Source organism: Macrosteles quadrilineatus, unplaced genomic scaffold, assembly GCF_028750875.1.
Source record: "Macrosteles quadrilineatus isolate MER2022 unplaced genomic scaffold, UCM_ALF_1.0 Scaffold_5__1_contigs__length_97177068, whole genome shotgun sequence".
NCBI classification, from domain to species: Eukaryota; Metazoa; Arthropoda; class Insecta; order Hemiptera; family Cicadellidae; genus Macrosteles; species Macrosteles quadrilineatus.
The window spans coordinates 96641386-96661076 of record NW_026542598.1 but is presented as its reverse complement, the minus strand read 5'-3'; the positions used below and the strand labels follow the sequence as shown (position 1 = coordinate 96661076).

The following is a 19691-nucleotide window of genomic DNA, read 5'->3' as shown; positions in this document are numbered from 1 at the left end:
AACCATGCTACGGTTACCTCTCAATAAGGAAACTCTGCCTCAATTACCAATTACCAGCACGTAGCTCCAGCTCGTTGATCTGTCCCAATGCATCGTGCAACGTGCTGCGGGGAGGGAAGTCATTCTCCTCATTGCAGTCCGCAGTCGCATTGCCATTGCACTTCCTTCCCTTTCCCCAATCACTCGTCTCTAGCCTCATCCAGTTCCAATCAGTCACGTTCCAATCCGAGAAGAGGGGACCGCGGGAACGTAATTCATTCAATAGTGAAAGTAACAGGTACATGCGCGGAACGGTTACCTGGGGTATCAGTGACCGGTGCGGCGCCTGTGCCTGTGATAACCTTCGCGCTACAGTCGTGACCTTTGGTGCTCGTGCTGCTGCCGTTAATGTTAATGTAATATAATGTAACGCCGCGCCGCGCCGACCGGTTGGATCACGAGGGAGCGCACTGCCCTCGGCGATGCCTCCGATTGCTTTGTAGTAGTCGGTAATTTCACACTGTAATTTATTGTGTCTTGTTGTTTATTTAACACATTCCTCCCTTTTCTTTCTTAGGTGCATAATTAAACTCATATGCCTTATTTATCTTCATTATTATTGCTTCTTTTTGTTGAGTTGCACTAATGGTAGTGAGGGATACAAGAGATTTGGGACATGCCCGCTTTCTTCTAGTAGGAAACCTATGTTTTGAAGGATTTGGCTGGTTTGAATGGAAGTTAAATCCTCAGATATTTCGGCTGTTGTTTACGTAAATGTGACTCGAGGACTACACACAAAACTGTGATGAGGTTGTTGAATGTACAGAGGGCCTTGTTAAGGTTGAAGAAATCACACGGACATATGTTTATTTGCAGGACTTTTATAGGTGTTAAAATACGAATTCAGTATGGGTCACAATATTGATAAGGGGTCTCGAGTATCATGTAATATGGAAACAAACATGTTGGCATCCTCTGTTGCAGGTTGCATTTATATTTAGCGTTGACATGCAAACAGTAAAGTTGAACTTGTTTTCTGAAAGTTTGCAAATGGTTTTACCCCAGTCCAGTGCCTCATGGCTGTGCTGGTGGGTTGTATCGGTGTTGCGAGCACGGTAATGTTGCGTTGACCGTTAGCGTAGTTACTATGGTGTGAATCTACTCAAATATAACGGCATCACTTTGCGTGGGACGACGAGTTTCTTGCCGTTATTTCATCCCTGAAAGAGGTTAAAAGCATTCTTACCTGTTTCATTTGTAAACATCTTAAGAGTATTCTCTCAAAAATATTCTAATGTGACTTTTTGTTGAAATGTTAAATTTTTATATAATTTTGTCTAGTATCTCTTACAAGCCCCAATCAGTTGACTACCACAGTCACCAGTAGTAGCCTAGTCTACTGTCAACTAGAGCATTGTTTGTCAATCTCAGCCTTGGCATACTTAACACCTCTGCGCGCCTTCATACATTAACATACACTCTGAGTATTTAAACTTCAGTAAACATAGAATTTCATTCTCTCGAAATTGTTCACGTGAAAACTAAATGCTTTGTCTGTGTAATCAACAACTTGTAGAGTTTACTCCTCCATGTGTCATCTATATACAGCGTGTCCCCGAACCCTCTACCGACCTTTTAAAGTGAAGATTTCTGGACTAAAGCAAACTAAATATCAAGTTAAAAATATATTAAACTATATAAAAAAAATATATCAACTCAAAATTAGGTAGGGCCTATGCTGATCAGCCACCATTTTGTTTTCAAATTTTTTTTAGACGGCGTTTGTAGTATCTTGAAATTTCATGCATAGATTAATACCATCTAATAGACTGTACTGCCAGCTGCTGTCTCTAGCATTGAGTCCCCCCTGTCATTTTATCTGGATGGTGTTGCGTAATGATGAGTATTGGGGCTTCTACAATCAATGGATGGAAGTAGGCCTCAGTGCTAGGCTTAATACTAGCAGTCTGACCAACTCTAAAAAATATTTGAATAGATTTAGCCTAAGACTGAGAAGTCTTAGAAAATAAGTTTTATAATTACTGATGATGTTAAAAGTACTGGGTTTAAATTTTATAGGAACATACCTATGTTGTAATGGAGTATATTGTATAACAAGACTTATTTTAAAAAATACATAAATAAAATGTAAAATTTATATGTTAAGAATTGCTATTAATTGATTCTGCTTATTGGCTGTTGAGGCAAGGAACAGGTGCAGTGATAGTTTGTATTGTCTCCTTTTAAAATCAACAGATTTGTAATAACTAACACACTTTACAGTCAAACTGTGTTTTCGTGAGAGGAAAATAACAGATTGAGTTGAGTTAAATAAATAATTTCTACAAAATTGTTTTTATCTGGGTGAGGTTTAATACTAGAATACTCAAGCGATTCCTTCAGTAAAACAAACTCATGGTACAACACTTTAACCTCAATACCTCCCTCATAGAGTGTTTGGATTACCTTTCCTAAAAAAACACTGATATTCTATGTGTGCATGTGACTTTGATATATCATCCGTTGAGCCAAGTATTCTGATATAGGTTTTGCCTACATTTTGATTGATTATGATAAATCAAATAGAAAATTTAATGACAAGGTACAATATCCCATGTTATGAAGTTTAACTCTAACACAGAACATGGTGTTCATTAAACTTGTTTACATTTTATTCATGATTATTGTAATGTTTCAGATTTACAACTAGCAGCAGAGTTGGGGAAAACTCTTCTTGAAAGAAACAAGGAACTTGAGACTGCTCTGAAACAGCATCAGAATGTCATTGAGGAGCAAACCCAGGAAATTGAGGTAACCTTCAGCTGTGTTAAAGAAGCTTATACATTTTATCACACGTACTTTTCTTTTTTGTCCTAGGATGCTAGGCATGAGCCTGGGATTGTTTTTCACATTACTTCAGGCTAGACCTAGGAGTTGCGGCATTATCACATAGATAAAAACCATTGGTGATTTGGCGGGATTTGAACCCGGGACCTCTTGGACCGAAGTCCCGCGCTCTAACCACTATACCAGATCACTCCCCCCAAATCACTCTTACTAGATTTATAATAAGTAAAACACTTTATTCTCCCTTGGTCATTTTACTTAACATAAAAAATGGCGTTACATAAAAAATGTTGCATTTTTGGATCTGGAGGATATTTCTGGAATTAAAATGGCTATTAAACCATTTCCTTGCTAAAACAACCCAGAGTGTGCCATTTTTAATTAAATCCAAATGCTTCTAATAAAATTGATCAACAGAATGTATATCTTGTGGTAGGTTTGTATTTTGGGTAAGGAAATTAATATAACTCTGCAACTTCAAAATGGAAGTTCTTCTGTCATCCGCCAGTCATAAGAGTATTAAAATTTCTATATTAACAGCGATTCATTCAAATCAAATCAAATCAAGCAAATCCTTTATTTCATTTGGCATAACAAACATGCAATAGACATACAAAATATTTGGTAACAGGGTTACACAGTAACCCAATTAAGATTAGATTAATGAGCTAGGCCTAATATCACAGACATGAAAAGGTAATAGTTTAAACATATAAAAAGCAAACCAGTATAAAAGTGCACATTATGTAATTAAAAAGTAACATTAAACAGTAAACATTATGGTGGTTATTGTAATGATTGGTATTTGATATGTGACGAAACCACTTGCAGCATGCAGCCTTTCCTATTCTACCTTCATGCACTACCTACACTGTCACAAATTTTTCAAGTGAATTACTCAACTTGACTTGCTGTAACTCTTGTGTTGTAATGTTGGCAGTACCTGACCAAGCAGACGGCAGCGCTGAGGGAGGTTAACGACTCTAGACTCAGGATTTACGAGCAGCTCGAAGTCAGCATCCAGGAGCTGGAGCACACCAATCAGAAACTCTCTGTTGACAACATATCAGACAAGAAACTCATTAAGACGTGAGTGTGGATGTTCTTTAACAAATTCCAAGTTGACATGTTTAACAATTTATCAGCCTTTTTTTACTCAATAGAAAATATTAAACAATTTAAGAAGGTAATGGTAACCTAGGGCTTGATTCATAATAGAATGGTATACTGGATGTTTAAAAACCATTAACAACTTTAATGAGTATTCTATACAAGAAATTAAATACAATGCTCATAGATTTTGCCATATTTGAAGTATTGTAAAGCCGTATTGTAAACCCTTAAGTGAGTTTGTCTCTCCTAAGAGGTTGTCAGTTGTGCAAAAAAACTAAGTAATGCATGTTTCTGTATACATTTAGATTGTGCAACGATGAAAACAGCTGATTTAAATCATAAAAAAACCTATCAAAACAATAGCACACGTAGTGGATAAATGGAGAACTAATCGTGAGCAAGGAAAAGTAAATTTAGAGCGAGGGAAAATCAGCTGATAGTTTTTCCCTCGCTCCAAATTAGAGCTTGGGAAACGATTACTTTCTTTGATATCAGCCGTTATAAAAAAATAGTTACTTTTGGTAAGGAGTGATCAAAAACATTTTTATGTACACACTTTTTATTTTATTCCAAAACGTTCCCTACTTCCTGACAGCCCTCGTAATGGAACATTCATATACAGTAGACTCCCTCCTATCCGGACTCCTCGGGACCGAGGCCAATCTGGATCACGGTTTTTTCGGTTGAACTGACGTCCCCAAAAACTTGTTAAAATGAAACGGACCATGTAAATGCATACCGTATACAGTATTTGACTTAAATTCAGGAGAGCATTCTATTTATACACATATGATCACTGGTCTAAAATCTTTCCCACGAGAACAGTCGTTTCATTACCACCCACTTCCTGCTGATCTAGTCCGGTTAAACCGATGTGCTGATAAAAATTGTCCAGGGAAAGAGATGTCATTTACGCCGAGTGTGGTGCGGTTAAACCGATGTCCAGATAAGAGGGAGTCTACTGTACAAAAATAAGTAATATTTTACCTATAGAAAGTTCAAAAAGTCCAAATTGTAGGTTGGTCTAAACCCAAGAGTGGCTTTACCCACTGAGGGTGCCAAAGTACTTGACATTTTCTACAAGTGAAAGTCTCTCAGTCTCAGTGATGCCAAGTGGAGAGTCAGTCCTCTTGACCCCTGACTTATCTTCCTGTTTTTGAAGGGACATACATTGAATAATGATTGTTATCAAACACTTTCTGTGTTTTCAGTAAACCACCATTATTGGTTTTAATTATAAATAAACATACAAAGTGCAGTGCCAAAGTGCTCTTAGAATATTTATATTAAAACCAAACCTCTGTGTTAGAGACATACCACGAACAAAACAACCTGCGCAGAAACGAAAAGATCACGTGGTTCGCGCCGGTAGGTGTGGCTTACCCTTCAAACCTGCGCGGCTCGAAACGGCCCAGGGTTCTTTTGTTTCTGGTATTACTATAGTCATACCTAATCCCACTAAAGGTGCAATTTCCTCTTAGGTACTTCCTCGTATTTCCTGTTATCCAACTCGCTATATTACCTATGGGGACAAAGATCTTATCATTATGAATATTCATTTTCTAAATTATACCTTATTTTCAGTTTAACTTCACAAATAGAATCACTTGAACTAAGATGCGAGGATCTACAGAAGTCAGTGGACGAGATGGCAGTAGCACAGGAGAGTGCCCGACGGAGACAGCGCAGGTCTATCTGTACCCCGGACACACCAGTCCCCGCCACCACCCCCGCACTGCCACTCCCCGCCGCACCCGCCCCCGCCCCCGCTGATGACGAGGAGCTGCTGCAGTTGCTACAGCAGGTACAGGAGCTACGCAGTCAGCGGGCGCGGGACCAGCGGAGAGTGGCTGACCTGGAGGATCAGATGACTCAACTGATACAGGTACATTAGAAATACGGTATGTTATTCACGAAGCCCGGTTTTATGCAAGGCGACACACAGCAGTCGCTTTGTAGTTCCTAGTTCTACTGAGTTAAAAAGGAGCATTTATGCACAGAGACAGTAAAACTTCGCACAGGCACGGTGTTCTCTAGAAAACTGTTAACAGTTTTAGCAAACGCATTTTCAAAAAGTGTCATTCGTTCAATCTAAATTCATTGAATCAAATGAGTGTGTTTATACAGTGCTACTCGGGACCCATGTTCTAGTAATTGGAGAAAGGTTGAGAGTAGAAATTGTCAGCTATCTATTCATCGATGTTTGTTGTTGTGGCTTTCCTGAGTTCACATTGGTTGTTCGCCACAACTTACACAGTGTACTGTACAAAATATCAAAACCCAGTCCCACAATGATTGTGGATTTTATGATCTTTCAACTCATCAAATAGCATATGAAACACTCCTCTTTGGAATCGGAATGTACTGATAGAATGAACAGACCAACACATTTTTAGCGGTTTTTTACAAATTATATTGTAGACAATATACATCACAATAGGGCCATATTTAAATTAAAATTGCACATTAAATTAATAAATTACCACAATAAATTCTGAGCTCTTAATTCCCCCAACACCGTTAGTTTTAAGCGGGAAATGTCGCTGTAGCGTCCCCAAATCGGTCAGTTGCCAGACAAGTGGCTGGCGCAGGCTGCGTGTTGCCATGCATAAAACCAGTATACGAGTCCTTGTTGTATATCTGAGCAGGTGAGTCGTATTTGAAGCATTCATTATTTCTTATTTCCTAGGTACATTTGCTGGTTGTTTAGTTAATGAACGAATCAAAATGCTGATGAGATTTCAGCATAAAACTTTAAGGTTTGTGTATGGATAAAAAAATATAGTGAGTCAACACAACACATTCACAACTTATTGACAACACATTCACTGTCCATAAACCAATGCCTGTCAATAAACCTTGTGGACTGTGGCTTAGGTCTAGCTGACATTTTGGTTCATTCTAGCATTTCTGAGTGATATTCATATTATTATACAATTTTGTACGAGTTAGTTAGAGTAAAATTCTTACCCTCAAAATATTGATTTTAAGACCGATGGCTCGTATTACTGAAAAAGTGTTTTGAGTATATTCATTTGGTACTATTTATCAACATTTCATAAGATTAAACATCATTGTGGAGTCTATTGATACATCATGTTTATCAAACTATTTGATTAATGAACTTTTTCAACCTTAAATTATACTATAAATGATTACTGAAGGCGTGAAATTGTTGGATTTTAGCAAATTCCCCCTATAGGGATAAGCAGTTGTGTTACTGTAGGTGGTGGCACGGTAAGGAGACTCGGGACTATTTTACTTTTACGTTTTGATCTCCTCAGAGACTAAAATTAATATCCTTTCAAATTCATGTATAGGCTATTTTATAATATAACATTTGTGTATGATATATCATTTCAATTAAAACACACACTTCCCTGTAGCAGTAAACGTAAGTATTCAGAAAACTTATTGTTATTCAATAGGGAATGGAACTGAAAATTTCTAGGAAATATTATAGTGAAAAATCTAACTAGTCAATAGGAAATGTGATTAGTTTGCATATTTGATGTGGTGGGGGTATTAGTTAGTACATCTCTCCAAGTGAGAAAAGAAATTAGTATTGTTATTACTAACTGTTAATGTTGAAAAGTTAACAAATGTGTGCTATTGTGCTACAGAGGTAGCTGTGGTAAAAGATGGCCAATCCCTCCATTACACATTTTACTCATAATACATTATGTCAGATAGCACACATTACTTACATGACACATAGAAGTAAGGTTATGATATCTAAGATGACTCATCATTCTATTTCAGTTAATTAATTAATTAATCTTTTTGTTTGCAGTGTATCTAAACAATTTGTAAAATAAATGAATCTCCTGCCTTAAGATTATTTTTTTCTCTTTTTTCTAATCTTTTATGACTTAAGAAACTTATTGACTGCAGACATTCATCGCCTGATGACTTATGTCTGTGGCCTTAATTTAATGAGGCCCCCACACAGAGAAGCTCAATTTTCAAGCTGAGATGAGCATCAAAAATCATTGATAATGTCGAAGCTTTTATTCTGACGACATCATTGTGGTTGCAGAAAGCATCTGCTGAGATAGCTTGATAAAAATGTACTAGTGTTCCTGATGTTGCAGTAAACTATGACGATGATATCTCCGCAAGTGTAGGAAATTATCACAATGTTAACGCAACCTCTGGAGATGATCAGATAGTTCCATTCTCAGGCACACTTCTTGTAGCAACTGGTAAACTAGCATTGAAATGAAATATTTTGACTTGTAAATTACTTTTTGGTAGGACCTCCTGTACTTCATCTAACTAAAGGGAAAGGAGTGTTCCATACCCACTAGTGTGGAGTTCTGGCCAAGGGTTGCCAAACAACCTTACTACGCCACTGCCTGTTGTTACTGTAATGGTGCCCTGGTTGTTGACAGGAGAATGCTTGTCTGGAGGAGAGGGTGGCAGTGCTGCATCAGAAGGAGGAGGAGATGCAATCTTTACAAGAGGAACTCTCCACATTAGAGGAGATCAGGTGAGCAACATGAGCTAACTTGGAACTATGATTAAATCCATAGGTTCACTCTTAATGCAATTCTATGACCGCCACGACTGAATACACCTTTTATGTGAACAGCAACAGACTCCTGTTGCGTCCCAGTAACTAATTTAAATTTGACCACTATCATTATTTAAATGCATCATTGGCAATAGAGTTTTGAGTACAGAGCTGTTACTACGAGATGAAGATTTTTTTTTAAATTCATAAAAGGTAATTTTTTTTATTTTGTGTCTTTCATTGTATATTTTCCCAACATATCTATATTTTATCAATAAAAAAAAGTGCCTAAAAGTTATCCTCTAGGCTAGAGTAAAAAGAATTATGAGGCCGCGGGTATGATAAGAGCGGCGAGCGGCAAGAGCTTCGCCGCTCTGGCATCGGGTCTCATTTAATTGCGTGTAAATTTGTTGAGGGTAGCCACGATACGTCTGAGCGGCGAGGGGCTCTAAGTGACGCCGCTCAGTGCTGCTTACGGTTCCAAGACAAAACCGATTTTTGCAAAAACACCTCTCGCCGCTCAGGTGAGTCATGCTTCAGTTCAGAGTAAAATGACAGAGGAAGAGCGGCAAACGTGCGATATATGTTGATACGTGAGGTGCAGCCCAGGGAAAGTTTGTGGAATGACCAGCACAGAGGTTTTAAAAACACTTCAGTCACCAGAAAAGTATGGAACGAAGTTAAGACTAAGTTTGTCTTTAAAGGCGAACATTTGTCACGTAACAACAATAGTTGCAATACGTCTTGAGGGTAAGCACAGTTTGCTTTTTTAAGTTTTTCCAAATGTAGATATAGCAATGCAACAACACTCCATTCCATGTACCTATCAAAAAAAGAATTGCGTTTGCGTTTGCATAAAAACAGGGGAACAAAAAGTCTGTAAAAACGGGCTCTAAATGTTATTAGTTTGTTGATGCAGCATGCAATTATTCAGGTGACAGGGCATGTGTTGGGTAATCTTAGCGAAATTGGGGAGCGCGCTAAAGAGTGGTGGAGGGAGGGGCGGCTAACTTCTCTGCCTAGAGGCGGCAGATAGTTAAATACGTCCCTGGCTTGCCTCCCAGTCCCGCCAAAAAAAGAAAAAAAGTCCAATTTGCTCTTTGAAAAAATTCTCACTCCTTACTTTGCTACTTGCAAAGGCTTTGAGGTTAATGTGGAAGGGCTAACTCAAAGCTAAACAAGGCTGCAAAATCAATGATCATAAGAGTAAAGAAGAGTGCTGAGCTGGTTTTATGTGGAATTATGTCTACGTACTTCAACTCTCTTTATCTGAACTTGGCAACACCATGTCATGAGATATAGTGCTTGGAGACTGAGTTAGCCAGAGTTAAGATGTAAATTGTCTTTACAAGAGTATTAATTGTTGTAATGGTAAAAAATTATGATCTCATCAAAATGGGTTAATTTCAGGCAAGGACACCTCTGTCGCCGCTGCCTGAGAGGCCAGGATGCTGGGACTCTGACGGCTGATGAAGATGATGATGACATCAGTGTAATTGACTCACTTGTTGATGAGAGCCAACGCAAGTCCGTCCTGATGCAGCTGCAGGTGTGTGTGTAACCAGATAAAGAACCTAAAAGATCAATATGAAATACAATTTAAGAAGGACTTTTGGATACTTTCTTAATTACTAATAAATTCATAGTGTTTGCTAATTTTTAAAGCATTTTAAAAATCCCCAAAATATATCGAAACCGATTTATTAGGCTTAGATTAGAACCTTAATCCATTAATGAAAATCATCTTCATCGCAAATCTTTGCGTTTGATCCCATTGCATTACTGTTCATAATTTTTCCTATTTGAATCGTCCTGCTACTGAATAACTTGTTTTTGTAACATATGCTATTTATGTAAAATTAGTTTATCATCTTGTCAATCTGCCTCTTGCTTGGCCTTTCTTCATCAACCCATTGACACAGGAATATTTTAATATCTCTTTTCATTTTTATCTTTTTTTATGTTTTTATCAGATATATTTCACCACAAAAAGTTCATTTTCAATAAAAAAATAAACAATAATATACAATAATGTAAAAAGAAGCAACACAGGTGTCTTGTGCTATCCATATTAAACTCACTAATGCCATAAAAATCCACCAAAGTCGGTTTTTAAGTTTTAAGTTTTTGGGTCCTTTATATCAGCTAAGTCAAACTTTAGTAACCTTAAAGTGGATTACACATATACGGGATTCGAACCCAAATGTAGAAAGACCTCAATGCTACTTTCGTTGGCCTTAGCCAACTGAGCGACTTGTATGCCACCATCGGCCGAACAGAAAGAGTGAAACTATAAGCACACATCGACACTAGCCTTTGCAGATTAGATTCATTACCAACTACTTAAGCGCCAGTGGGCTAGCAGTTGGAGAACCTTGCCACAAAAGACGGTGTCGCAGGCCCCTAATGGCGGACATGGAAGTTGCTAGGGGCCTCTGTCTGGGAAGGGCCTCAAGGTCCCTTACTTGGAACCATGAAATATTTTTTTTCTTTGGGAAAATGAATTTTTCCAATAATTTGTTAGAGTTAGGGAGTACAATTTTCAAGCTAAGCTTATATTCTCATGATCGCTAAAAGGGTCTGCGAAGAAGGCTTAATCAAAAATCACGATTTCACAGCGATCCCGGGTGAAGTATACAAGTCTCTGGGCCCGCAAAAGATGTTCATAATTTCTCCGATACCTCAGAGACGTTCATGATTTCACCGTGACCGTGGGAGACGAAGATGATGTCCCTGCAAACGCGAAAGATTATGGAGATTTTTCCATGATCGTGAGGGACGGTAATGTCTTTGCAATGGCGCAAGATGTTCACTATTTTTCTCACACGTAAGAGACATTCATGATGCCTCTGTAATGTGGAAGTTGTTCAAAATTTCGTTATGATCGCAGAAGACACAGAGTATGTCACTGTAAAAGCCTTTGATGTTTACTATCCGCCATGAACATAAAAGATTTCCAAGATTGCTCCGCGATCTTGTTGCCCCATAATCTTGTTGCAACAATTTTGTTGTGACCAAGAAAAACTTTGGTTATTTTAAACTTTTTTTTTGTTCACGATTTTGCAAATCTTTCACAATATAGGGTGGAGCCTTCAGCCAATATTATAGTACAATAATAAATATTTTTTAAATCAATACTTTCCAAAGCAAATTGATTTTGACCTGACCTGATTTTGGAACAAGGCCTGAAGTTCAACATTTTTTACCTCACCCGAAGTAAAGAAGTCTGGCCCACAGACCCCCAATATTATTATTGAAAAATAAATCTGAACTATTTACTAGCTAGTGCCCTAGCCTTCTAGATCCATTACCTGATCTGATAGTCGAAAACAATGGGTCATGTTTATCCAGTTAAATCATCATAGAGAAGCCTCTCTTTCGTGAGCCGCCGTGGGCCACATCAATTCTGAGTATGACCCTGTGGTAACCTTCTACTCTATATCAATGGGTTGATAAAACAACCTGGTATGACATAACCTGCCCTTTTCTTTAGTTTGCCTCAGATTGACTTTATGTACCTTTTCCTTCAAAATTTTAAGTAAAATTCCTTTTATTCTTAAACCATCTCAACCTGTCTAAGCTGTTTTATGTTTTATACATAAATTCCACCTTTTTTAAACCTTATTGAACTGTTTTTGTGCCATGTAATTTGTTCCTGTACTTTTTGTTAACATGTTCGCTACGGTACTGCAATAGTACAAAATTTCATTCATATGGACCAGTATATGCGAAGACCGGTTTCTACCCATGCGACGGCTTTTCACATTAAGATGGACTGAAGTCGCATGTTTGTGTTAGTGTCCAATGTTATTAAAAAGTTTATATCTTCGTATCGCTCTGTTTGAAGGCCCTGAATTCCCTGCGGTGGTCTACAGATTCTACGGATGTCTGTCACATATGTGCATCATATTAGTGACATCATATGATAGTTGGCAAAACTGTTTTATACTTTGCTACATGACTGGCCGGTGGCCTGCGTGTGCTGTGCTGTGAACCAAGGGACACCTGGTCTAGATGTATAATATTAAAATGTATACCCCCGTCCGTGGTAATGATGGCAGCGTCAAATATATGTAGCGATCTGTAGCGAACGTGTTAAATAGAAATTTAATTTATGGCACTTCATTCCCTCAGTTTGAGAGTTACTTATTATATATCACCTACAATAGTACCCAATCCTAAGCATAGTTGAAGAATACTTAATTTAATTTGTATACAGATCAATATTTATTTATTCAACAATTGTTCAACTATGAAAATAATAAATAATAATAAAAATACGAGTAATGTTTTTTAAGTAAGTACCGTTTAAAATGCTGTCACCAAATGAGACTGCCGCCGACTGTGAAGTGCACGCTGCAGTTAGATTTTTAAGTGCTAAAGGTGTGAAAGCCATTTAAATTCATCGACAGATTAATGAAGAGTTTAGTGAGAACATTGTGATTGACGGAATGGTACACAAGTGGGTATAAGGGTATTTAAAGACGGCCGCACCAATGTTCATGATGAGCAACGCACTGGGCGGCCACCGGCCTACTGTCATAACTGATGAATTGTGCGTTGCTTATCATGAACGCTGGTGCGGCCGTGTCTAAATGCCGTTACCCACTTGGGTACCGTTCCGTCACTCACAAAGTCCTTGCCATACACTTCACTAATCTGTCGATGAATTTCAATGGTTTTCACACCTTTTAGCATTTAAAGATCGAACTGCAGCGTGCACTTCACAGGCGGCGGCAGTCTCAATTGGCGGCACAATTTTGAATGCTCGAAACCCCGGATGTAAACACGGCCGATTGTTGCCTAATTTCCGGCGCAGGCTTGCCAATAGATGCACATACACAGTACAATTGTCAAAAATGCCAATTGCAGTGCTGGAACAGAGAAATTTAAAAACGGTACATACTTAAAAAACATGCCTCGTAGTAAATACAACTATCGACTGAATATACCCATTTTTTTCAACTTGTGCAGGTACACTATAAACTATGATACATGTACATATACTGCTGTTGCATCGCTTCCCAGCACTGTACATAGTTTATCAACATTCCTGGCCTGATCTGGTTATCTGTTGTTAGGAGGGGGGTAATTTTTGGTGGTGTTTGTGGATGATGGTCTCTCAGCCGAAACTTTTCCTCCTGTTACTCTTCACTGTGATGATTCATATGAAAGACAGTTATATTGTGCCTGCTCTGATGTGGCCGGTCACATTGCCTATGTCAATTCTCAGATGTGTGTTACCCAGAAGTGTCAAATGGCGTTGTGCCTGATGAAGGTTAGTCGACCTCTGATTGGTTTTCACTTCCGCTTTTACACCCTGTAAACACTCTGTAATGTTTTAACATTGGTTTGATCTGATCTGCTTTCATATTTGTGTGCTGTGAGGGGTGTCACTTGTCATGTCAACCCAGTTTTTGAGTGGTGTGTTTTACTACCTGACCATGATAGCTTCATCTACCAAATTGTTGATCATCAATTGATTTAAGTCGTTCATTGTATTAATTTGATTAACTGGGCTTTATATATTGCTAACAGCGACAATTAACTGTGCATTTCTCATATCCATAGTCATCATCATGGAACAACCATTTAACATTTTTTTCATCCATCATTCACAAAAATATCCTGTGTTTTGTGGTTGTTTGTTGATATTGTAATATTTAGATACTTAATTATAGGTTTACTTTTGTTTTATTTTTCATCGATTAACTGAACTTAACCATATTACAAAATTTACCATGGCATCTGATACCTACATTTTGTAGTTTATGATTTTAAAATACGCTTTTCAATACAAAATGTGGATGTAAAAAGTGGAAAAGAAGTTTACTATAGTCATAATCAGAACACAAATGGTGAATGTAACCTTTCAGTTGTCAAATAAAGACGCATACTCTAACCTGTATCACACCAGTCTGAGAAATCTACTTCCTCCGATCATAATCTGCATTAATCAAGCAAGAGTTTCATAAATACAACTCTAAAACACCTCCTATATGTATACTAGGTTTATTTTAATACACATTGATATGTTGTCTTCAGACACCTCCATGTAGAATGATTTATTAACAGTTTGACCTGTTAGCCCACGTGAAAGAGTGAGTTGTTAAGTGCATGTAAAGCTCAGTTTGAGATGTAGTTTGAGATAGGGTGACATTCTTTTCTAGATGGTCATTTGTCTCAGCTGATTTTGCTTCTTTGATTTATGAAGAAGAGTAATAAGACATAACGTAAATATTCTGTGTCTAGTGTAAATGTTGTTGGTATTGAGGATTATAAAACAGAGAATACCGACATAGCTCTGGAGCTCGAATCACACTAGATTTTGAGCTGAAACGTATTTTTTCTTGAATTGTTTACTGATATACCGGGTTAGCTATAAGTGGCATAGTCTCTAGTTTATTAGACAGTAAAAGGTGAATCTTTTATTAACACTTGCATCTCTTTAATACTTAACATTCACCTTTCAACATCTATAATGGTCACTAGCTCAAGAGGACAAACTTATAGCTTGATGACAATACAAAATGTTACATTTTAATATGAATAAGGCCTACATTTATTTTTAGCACAACTCAGATAAAAATGTAATTGTATTAACAATAACAATGTAATTGTAATTGTATTGTAATTGTAATGTATGTAATTGTATTAATGTAATTGTAATTGGTTACAGGAGTCGCTGGGAGACAGTTGCCATGGAGATAACCCCTATCGAGATCTGGTGGAGAAATACGAAGCACTGCTAAAGGTTCAAAGACATCCAGGAGTGATCAGACCCCCGCAGACTGTGTCTAGCAACAACTGCCTGTCCCTGCAAGAGGAGCTGCAACTGTCTGGGGACTTCTTCCAGAAGGAGGAGATTGATAGCGAGGGAGAGACACGTGAACTACCAAAGAAAGATCCTGTCAAAATTACACCAAATGGAAAAGCCTTCTCGGCAACCCCAACAGACTTCTCTGAAGCAGAAACATCTTCCTCAGGATTTTCAGATGAAACGAGCAACAAAGGAACACAGACTGATGCTCATTTCCCCCCGGGTTCGTTCCTCTGTACCATCAGTGATGGAGATGACTGTAGGTTCAGCATATATGATGATGCCAGTCCAGTCGAGAGTAGGTTTAGAAAGACTCCGGAATACCGTCAGTTGTTTAGGGAAATATTTGCTGTCTTGAAAAGAGCTGCAGAAGCTAAAGACGAAGGTGAGAAATTACCATTGCTGGACGATTTCACTCCTGTTGCCGAAGAAGCGCCTAAAGTTCCTCCTGTAACACCAGCAAAAGAAGATTTCCCCTCTAGGATTCCTGACCCAGAAGAAGAAATGTCTCAGTTCACGGAAGACCAGTCTGATATAGTTAGTCTTGATCCTCCCGAGTCTGTAAGCTCTTCTTTCGCAGCCGGCTCTGATCTTCCTTGCGGATCAACACCCAAAGTCAACAGAAATGATGCACCTCTTCCCTGTGATGAAAGTGCTATAATTCAGTCCCCTGAACAAGGCCCATCTTCATCGACTGAAGAAAGGAAAAAGCCCACTAGAGATTATATGGAATGCTTATCATCTGGTGTCGGTCCCAAGAAGAAGTCATCAAAGAAGAAATCTGTCATTACTGTTGAATCAGCCCAAGTACTAGGAATCACAGCAAAAATTGTCCATTCCAGCAAAGTTACCAGAAGAAAGAAGGAAGTAAGGATGAATGAAAGTGTAAATAAAACGGCAGATAGAGTTACTTGGTGTGTCAGCGACAATGATGTAGTAAATAGAGTGAACAGCGAAAAAAGTGAAACACAGAGGCACAGTTCTGCTTGGGACAGCCATTTTACCAAGGCTGCTACACAGGTTGCGACCTTGAAACTGCTGGATAAGTCATATGCGGAAGTATTGCGTCAATCTGGCCGAAAGAAGTCCCACTCCCGGGGACATAACTCTCACAGAAATTAGGTTTAAGGAATTCAAATCATTCCTTGTGTGATTTTAATGACAATATTATTGATTTTACTAAAAATTGAAATTAAGTTTCACAAAATAATAGAATTGACAAAGAAATAAGACTTGAATAATATGACCTCAAAAAGAAAATTTTTGGATGACAATGTTAAAGGCATTTCATCAAGCTCTACTTAAAAAAATTAAAAACTATCTTTTAATGCAATTTATAATTTTTTATCCCATTAATTACAAACAACGAGTTGGTAATTAGTGTTAAAACCATAAAAAAGCAAATTTAATTAATGATTACCTAAAGTTATCTAAGGTAAAAATATGATAAGCTTATTAATTTACTTATTATATTTTATATACCTTGTCCTTAATATATGTTATAAAAGTACTCCTAAGTCTTATGAAAAATACAGTTATATCTTTAAAGCTTATTGTAAAATACTCCATAAATTATTGATAAAAAGCTATAAATGATAAATGAATGTATCTTGCATACCGTATTGTCATAAATAATTGTTAAATCTCTCTTTCAATATCATTCTTTTTTTACACACTGTGTGTACATTCATTGCATATTTATTTACTTAGTAATACGATAAGTTTTTTTTAAACTTAGTTGCATAATGATAGTATTTTGAAAGGCAGACGCTGATCATGCCAGACTGCCTAATGTGCCATCATTGTATAAGGTTTGTAACTAGTGTATATTCTTCATCGGTTGTCATAGGTTCTTTTATTTTCTAAAGCACATCGATTGTCTATTAGAAAGGCATCGGACCAATCTTCTGGTATAGTAGTTTTACCTTTATACCCTTAGCAGTGTTGTATTATATTTTATAACTTATGTTTTAGTTTTTGTGATATTTTCTGTATATTATTTTATTTCCCATTCTGTTGTGAATAAATTGGATGTAGATTATTTCATAATGGGTTTGTATATCTCTCACCTATGTTCTGTTTGCTATTCACACTTTGTGAACTCTAACAACCTTCATAAAAGAATGGTAACACATACTTTACAACGTTTCCTACCAATCATCGATAGCCAATGCTAGGCTCTTCCATTGAACCCAGTTGGCTGGAGTTTGAACTTAGCATATGCATATGTATACATTAAATATCACTTGCTCCAGCCCCTTTAAAGGGGAACCGGAGTTTTGCCAACGGGTGTCAGGTAGATGGGGGGATGCCTTCGGCCACCTCTTGGTGCGGAGATTTGCCAACGGTGGTGGTGGGAGAAAGAGTGTGACGGAGGGAGGGAGAGCGATTGTCAGGGTTGTATACGCTTGGCAGTTATGCGCTTGTCGCAGTGGGTTAGCTTAGGTTAGGTTAGGTTAGGTTAGGTTAGGTTAAAAATTCAATACATTTCCTTTCACAGTCAGAGGTGCATAACTCCATTACTTTGAACACAGTCAGCATCCTGCCTGGTTTGTCCACCCCTAGCGGAAGCCACCCTCACGGTCACGTGTAATCTCTCTCTCTCCCCTCCCCTCTCGCGCAACCCACAACCGTTGGCAAAACTCCGCAGTATGTGGAATTCATGGATGGGGACCCTTTCTACCTGATAGCCGTTGGCAAAACTCCTACACTCCCTTTAAAGCCAGCCTCTTTAAATGGAGTGTAAAGAGCGATTAATAAATCCTTGAGTTGTAGAAACGTTTGGTTTGGATGCCAGTACAGGATGTCTGTCAAGAGCTATGAATTAAATGCCATAGAGACATTTTATATACTATTAATTTTAAATTGCTTACTAAATCATAAAAATATAGGATAATAACAATTTTAATCAAGGAGTTAGTGTATTAATTTTTAAAAATTATCACACATTTTGGCATCATTTATGGTTTTTGAAATCTTTCATAACAGATATAGATAAACTCTAATATTGTTTCTGATGCTAGACCAGAGTTCACAATGCTGTACTCGCTTACACTAGTTAAAACCCACCAGTACATGGACATGTGTACCACAAATTGAGCTTAGGTACTAGGGGGTTGAGGGTTGCTTATTAAGAACAAGGAATCCAACAAGCAAGTGTGAAGTGCAGGGGAACAAAAATGGCTATGACAAATTGGTATTACCATTGACTAGGTATATATAGTCAATGGTAATCTTTTTTCACAAATTTTTCACAATTTTTCACAAAATCTTTTTGCAAGTACCACTCACCAGAATAAACACAGTAAGCTTATTCTCTAAATAAATCACTCTACCATGCTAAATTGAAAAACCCCATTCCTATGATAAAAAAATTGTTTCAATGAAAAAATTAATTAAGGTAGTATGTGAGTGAAAATTTAAAAACGTACGTTTTCAGGAAAAGCACGTTGCAAATTTTTTTCCCCTTTTTTCAAAACTTTTATTATTTTTTTTATTTCATTAACATTTGAAGTTTCATAAAATGTCCATGGTAACGCAATATCTTTGGTAGTTTTTTTTAAAAAGAGCATCTTAAGTGGAAAAACACAAAATCCTGTCACGACCATAACAGACGTTTAAATGAATATTAAAAATAGTTAATATTATTTTTATAACTATGTTTTGCTATAAACTAATTTACTTTTATGACCATTATACAATAAAAAGGTCACTGAGCTTTTGGTATATTTGGTCTTTCTATAAAAAAATAAAAAAATTCAAAAAATTGAAAAAAAGCCAATAAAATCGTTTTAAGTTTGTATAACTTCGAAAAAACTTACCTGAGACCCGAAAAATCGTTATGTTTGTATAGAGGTGTGCTTCTTTTGTGTATAAAACATTAAAATATGACGATATTTTAATTTTTGAAATTTTTATGATAGAAATCATAAACATGATGGTCAGGGACAAGCGGTGCGGTCGTGAATTTTCTGAAATAATCTAAATCTTTCTAAACAATCCTTCAATTATACTGTTAGTTATAATAAAAATATGTGTTTCAATTGAACTAAACTGTTCAATTTACAATTATATTAAAGTTATTGTCACGACCAAACACACTATAATCCATAAGGCTGGATTGGTCGTGAAAAAACCTGCGATGGTCGTGAAACTTTGGTCGTGAAATTACGTGTTATTTGGCTCTGTTCTGGCGGTAGCCCTGCACCTCATGTTCGAGGATACAAAATGGACTTCTAGGTTAATCTAGCAATTGAAATATCTTATAAACAAAAATTAACACCATGTCTACTTCATCAAATGACTACGTATGGTCATGGTCACACCAAAATTACAAAAAACACAATATTTCCTTTATTAATCTTGTAATTCCTCCTTTCAACTCGAAACGACCGGCACTACAATCCTGACGTACAC

The 19691-nt window shown here is 37.3% G+C and overlaps 1 protein-coding gene across 6 annotated transcripts in view; it reads left to right on the top strand.

The window, feature by feature from the left end:
* Positions 1–17324, top strand: part of LOC128994107 (cerebellar degeneration-related protein 2-like) — a 133073-nt gene extending 115749 nt beyond the window's left edge. For all 6 annotated transcript variants that reach the window (XM_054418372.1, XM_054418373.1, XM_054418377.1 and 3 more), the window contains 6 exons: positions 2678–2790; positions 3767–3915; positions 5524–5824; positions 8334–8431; positions 9866–10004; positions 15135–17324. In XM_054418372.1, coding sequence (XP_054274347.1) covers positions 2678–2790; positions 3767–3915; positions 5524–5824; positions 8334–8431; positions 9866–10004; positions 15135–16397 — 2063 coding nt within the window. In that variant the 3' untranslated portion in view covers positions 16398–17324. The remainder of the gene's footprint in view (positions 1–2677; positions 2791–3766; positions 3916–5523; positions 5825–8333; positions 8432–9865; positions 10005–15134) is intronic.
* The last annotated feature ends 2367 nt before the right edge of the window (positions 17325–19691 follow it).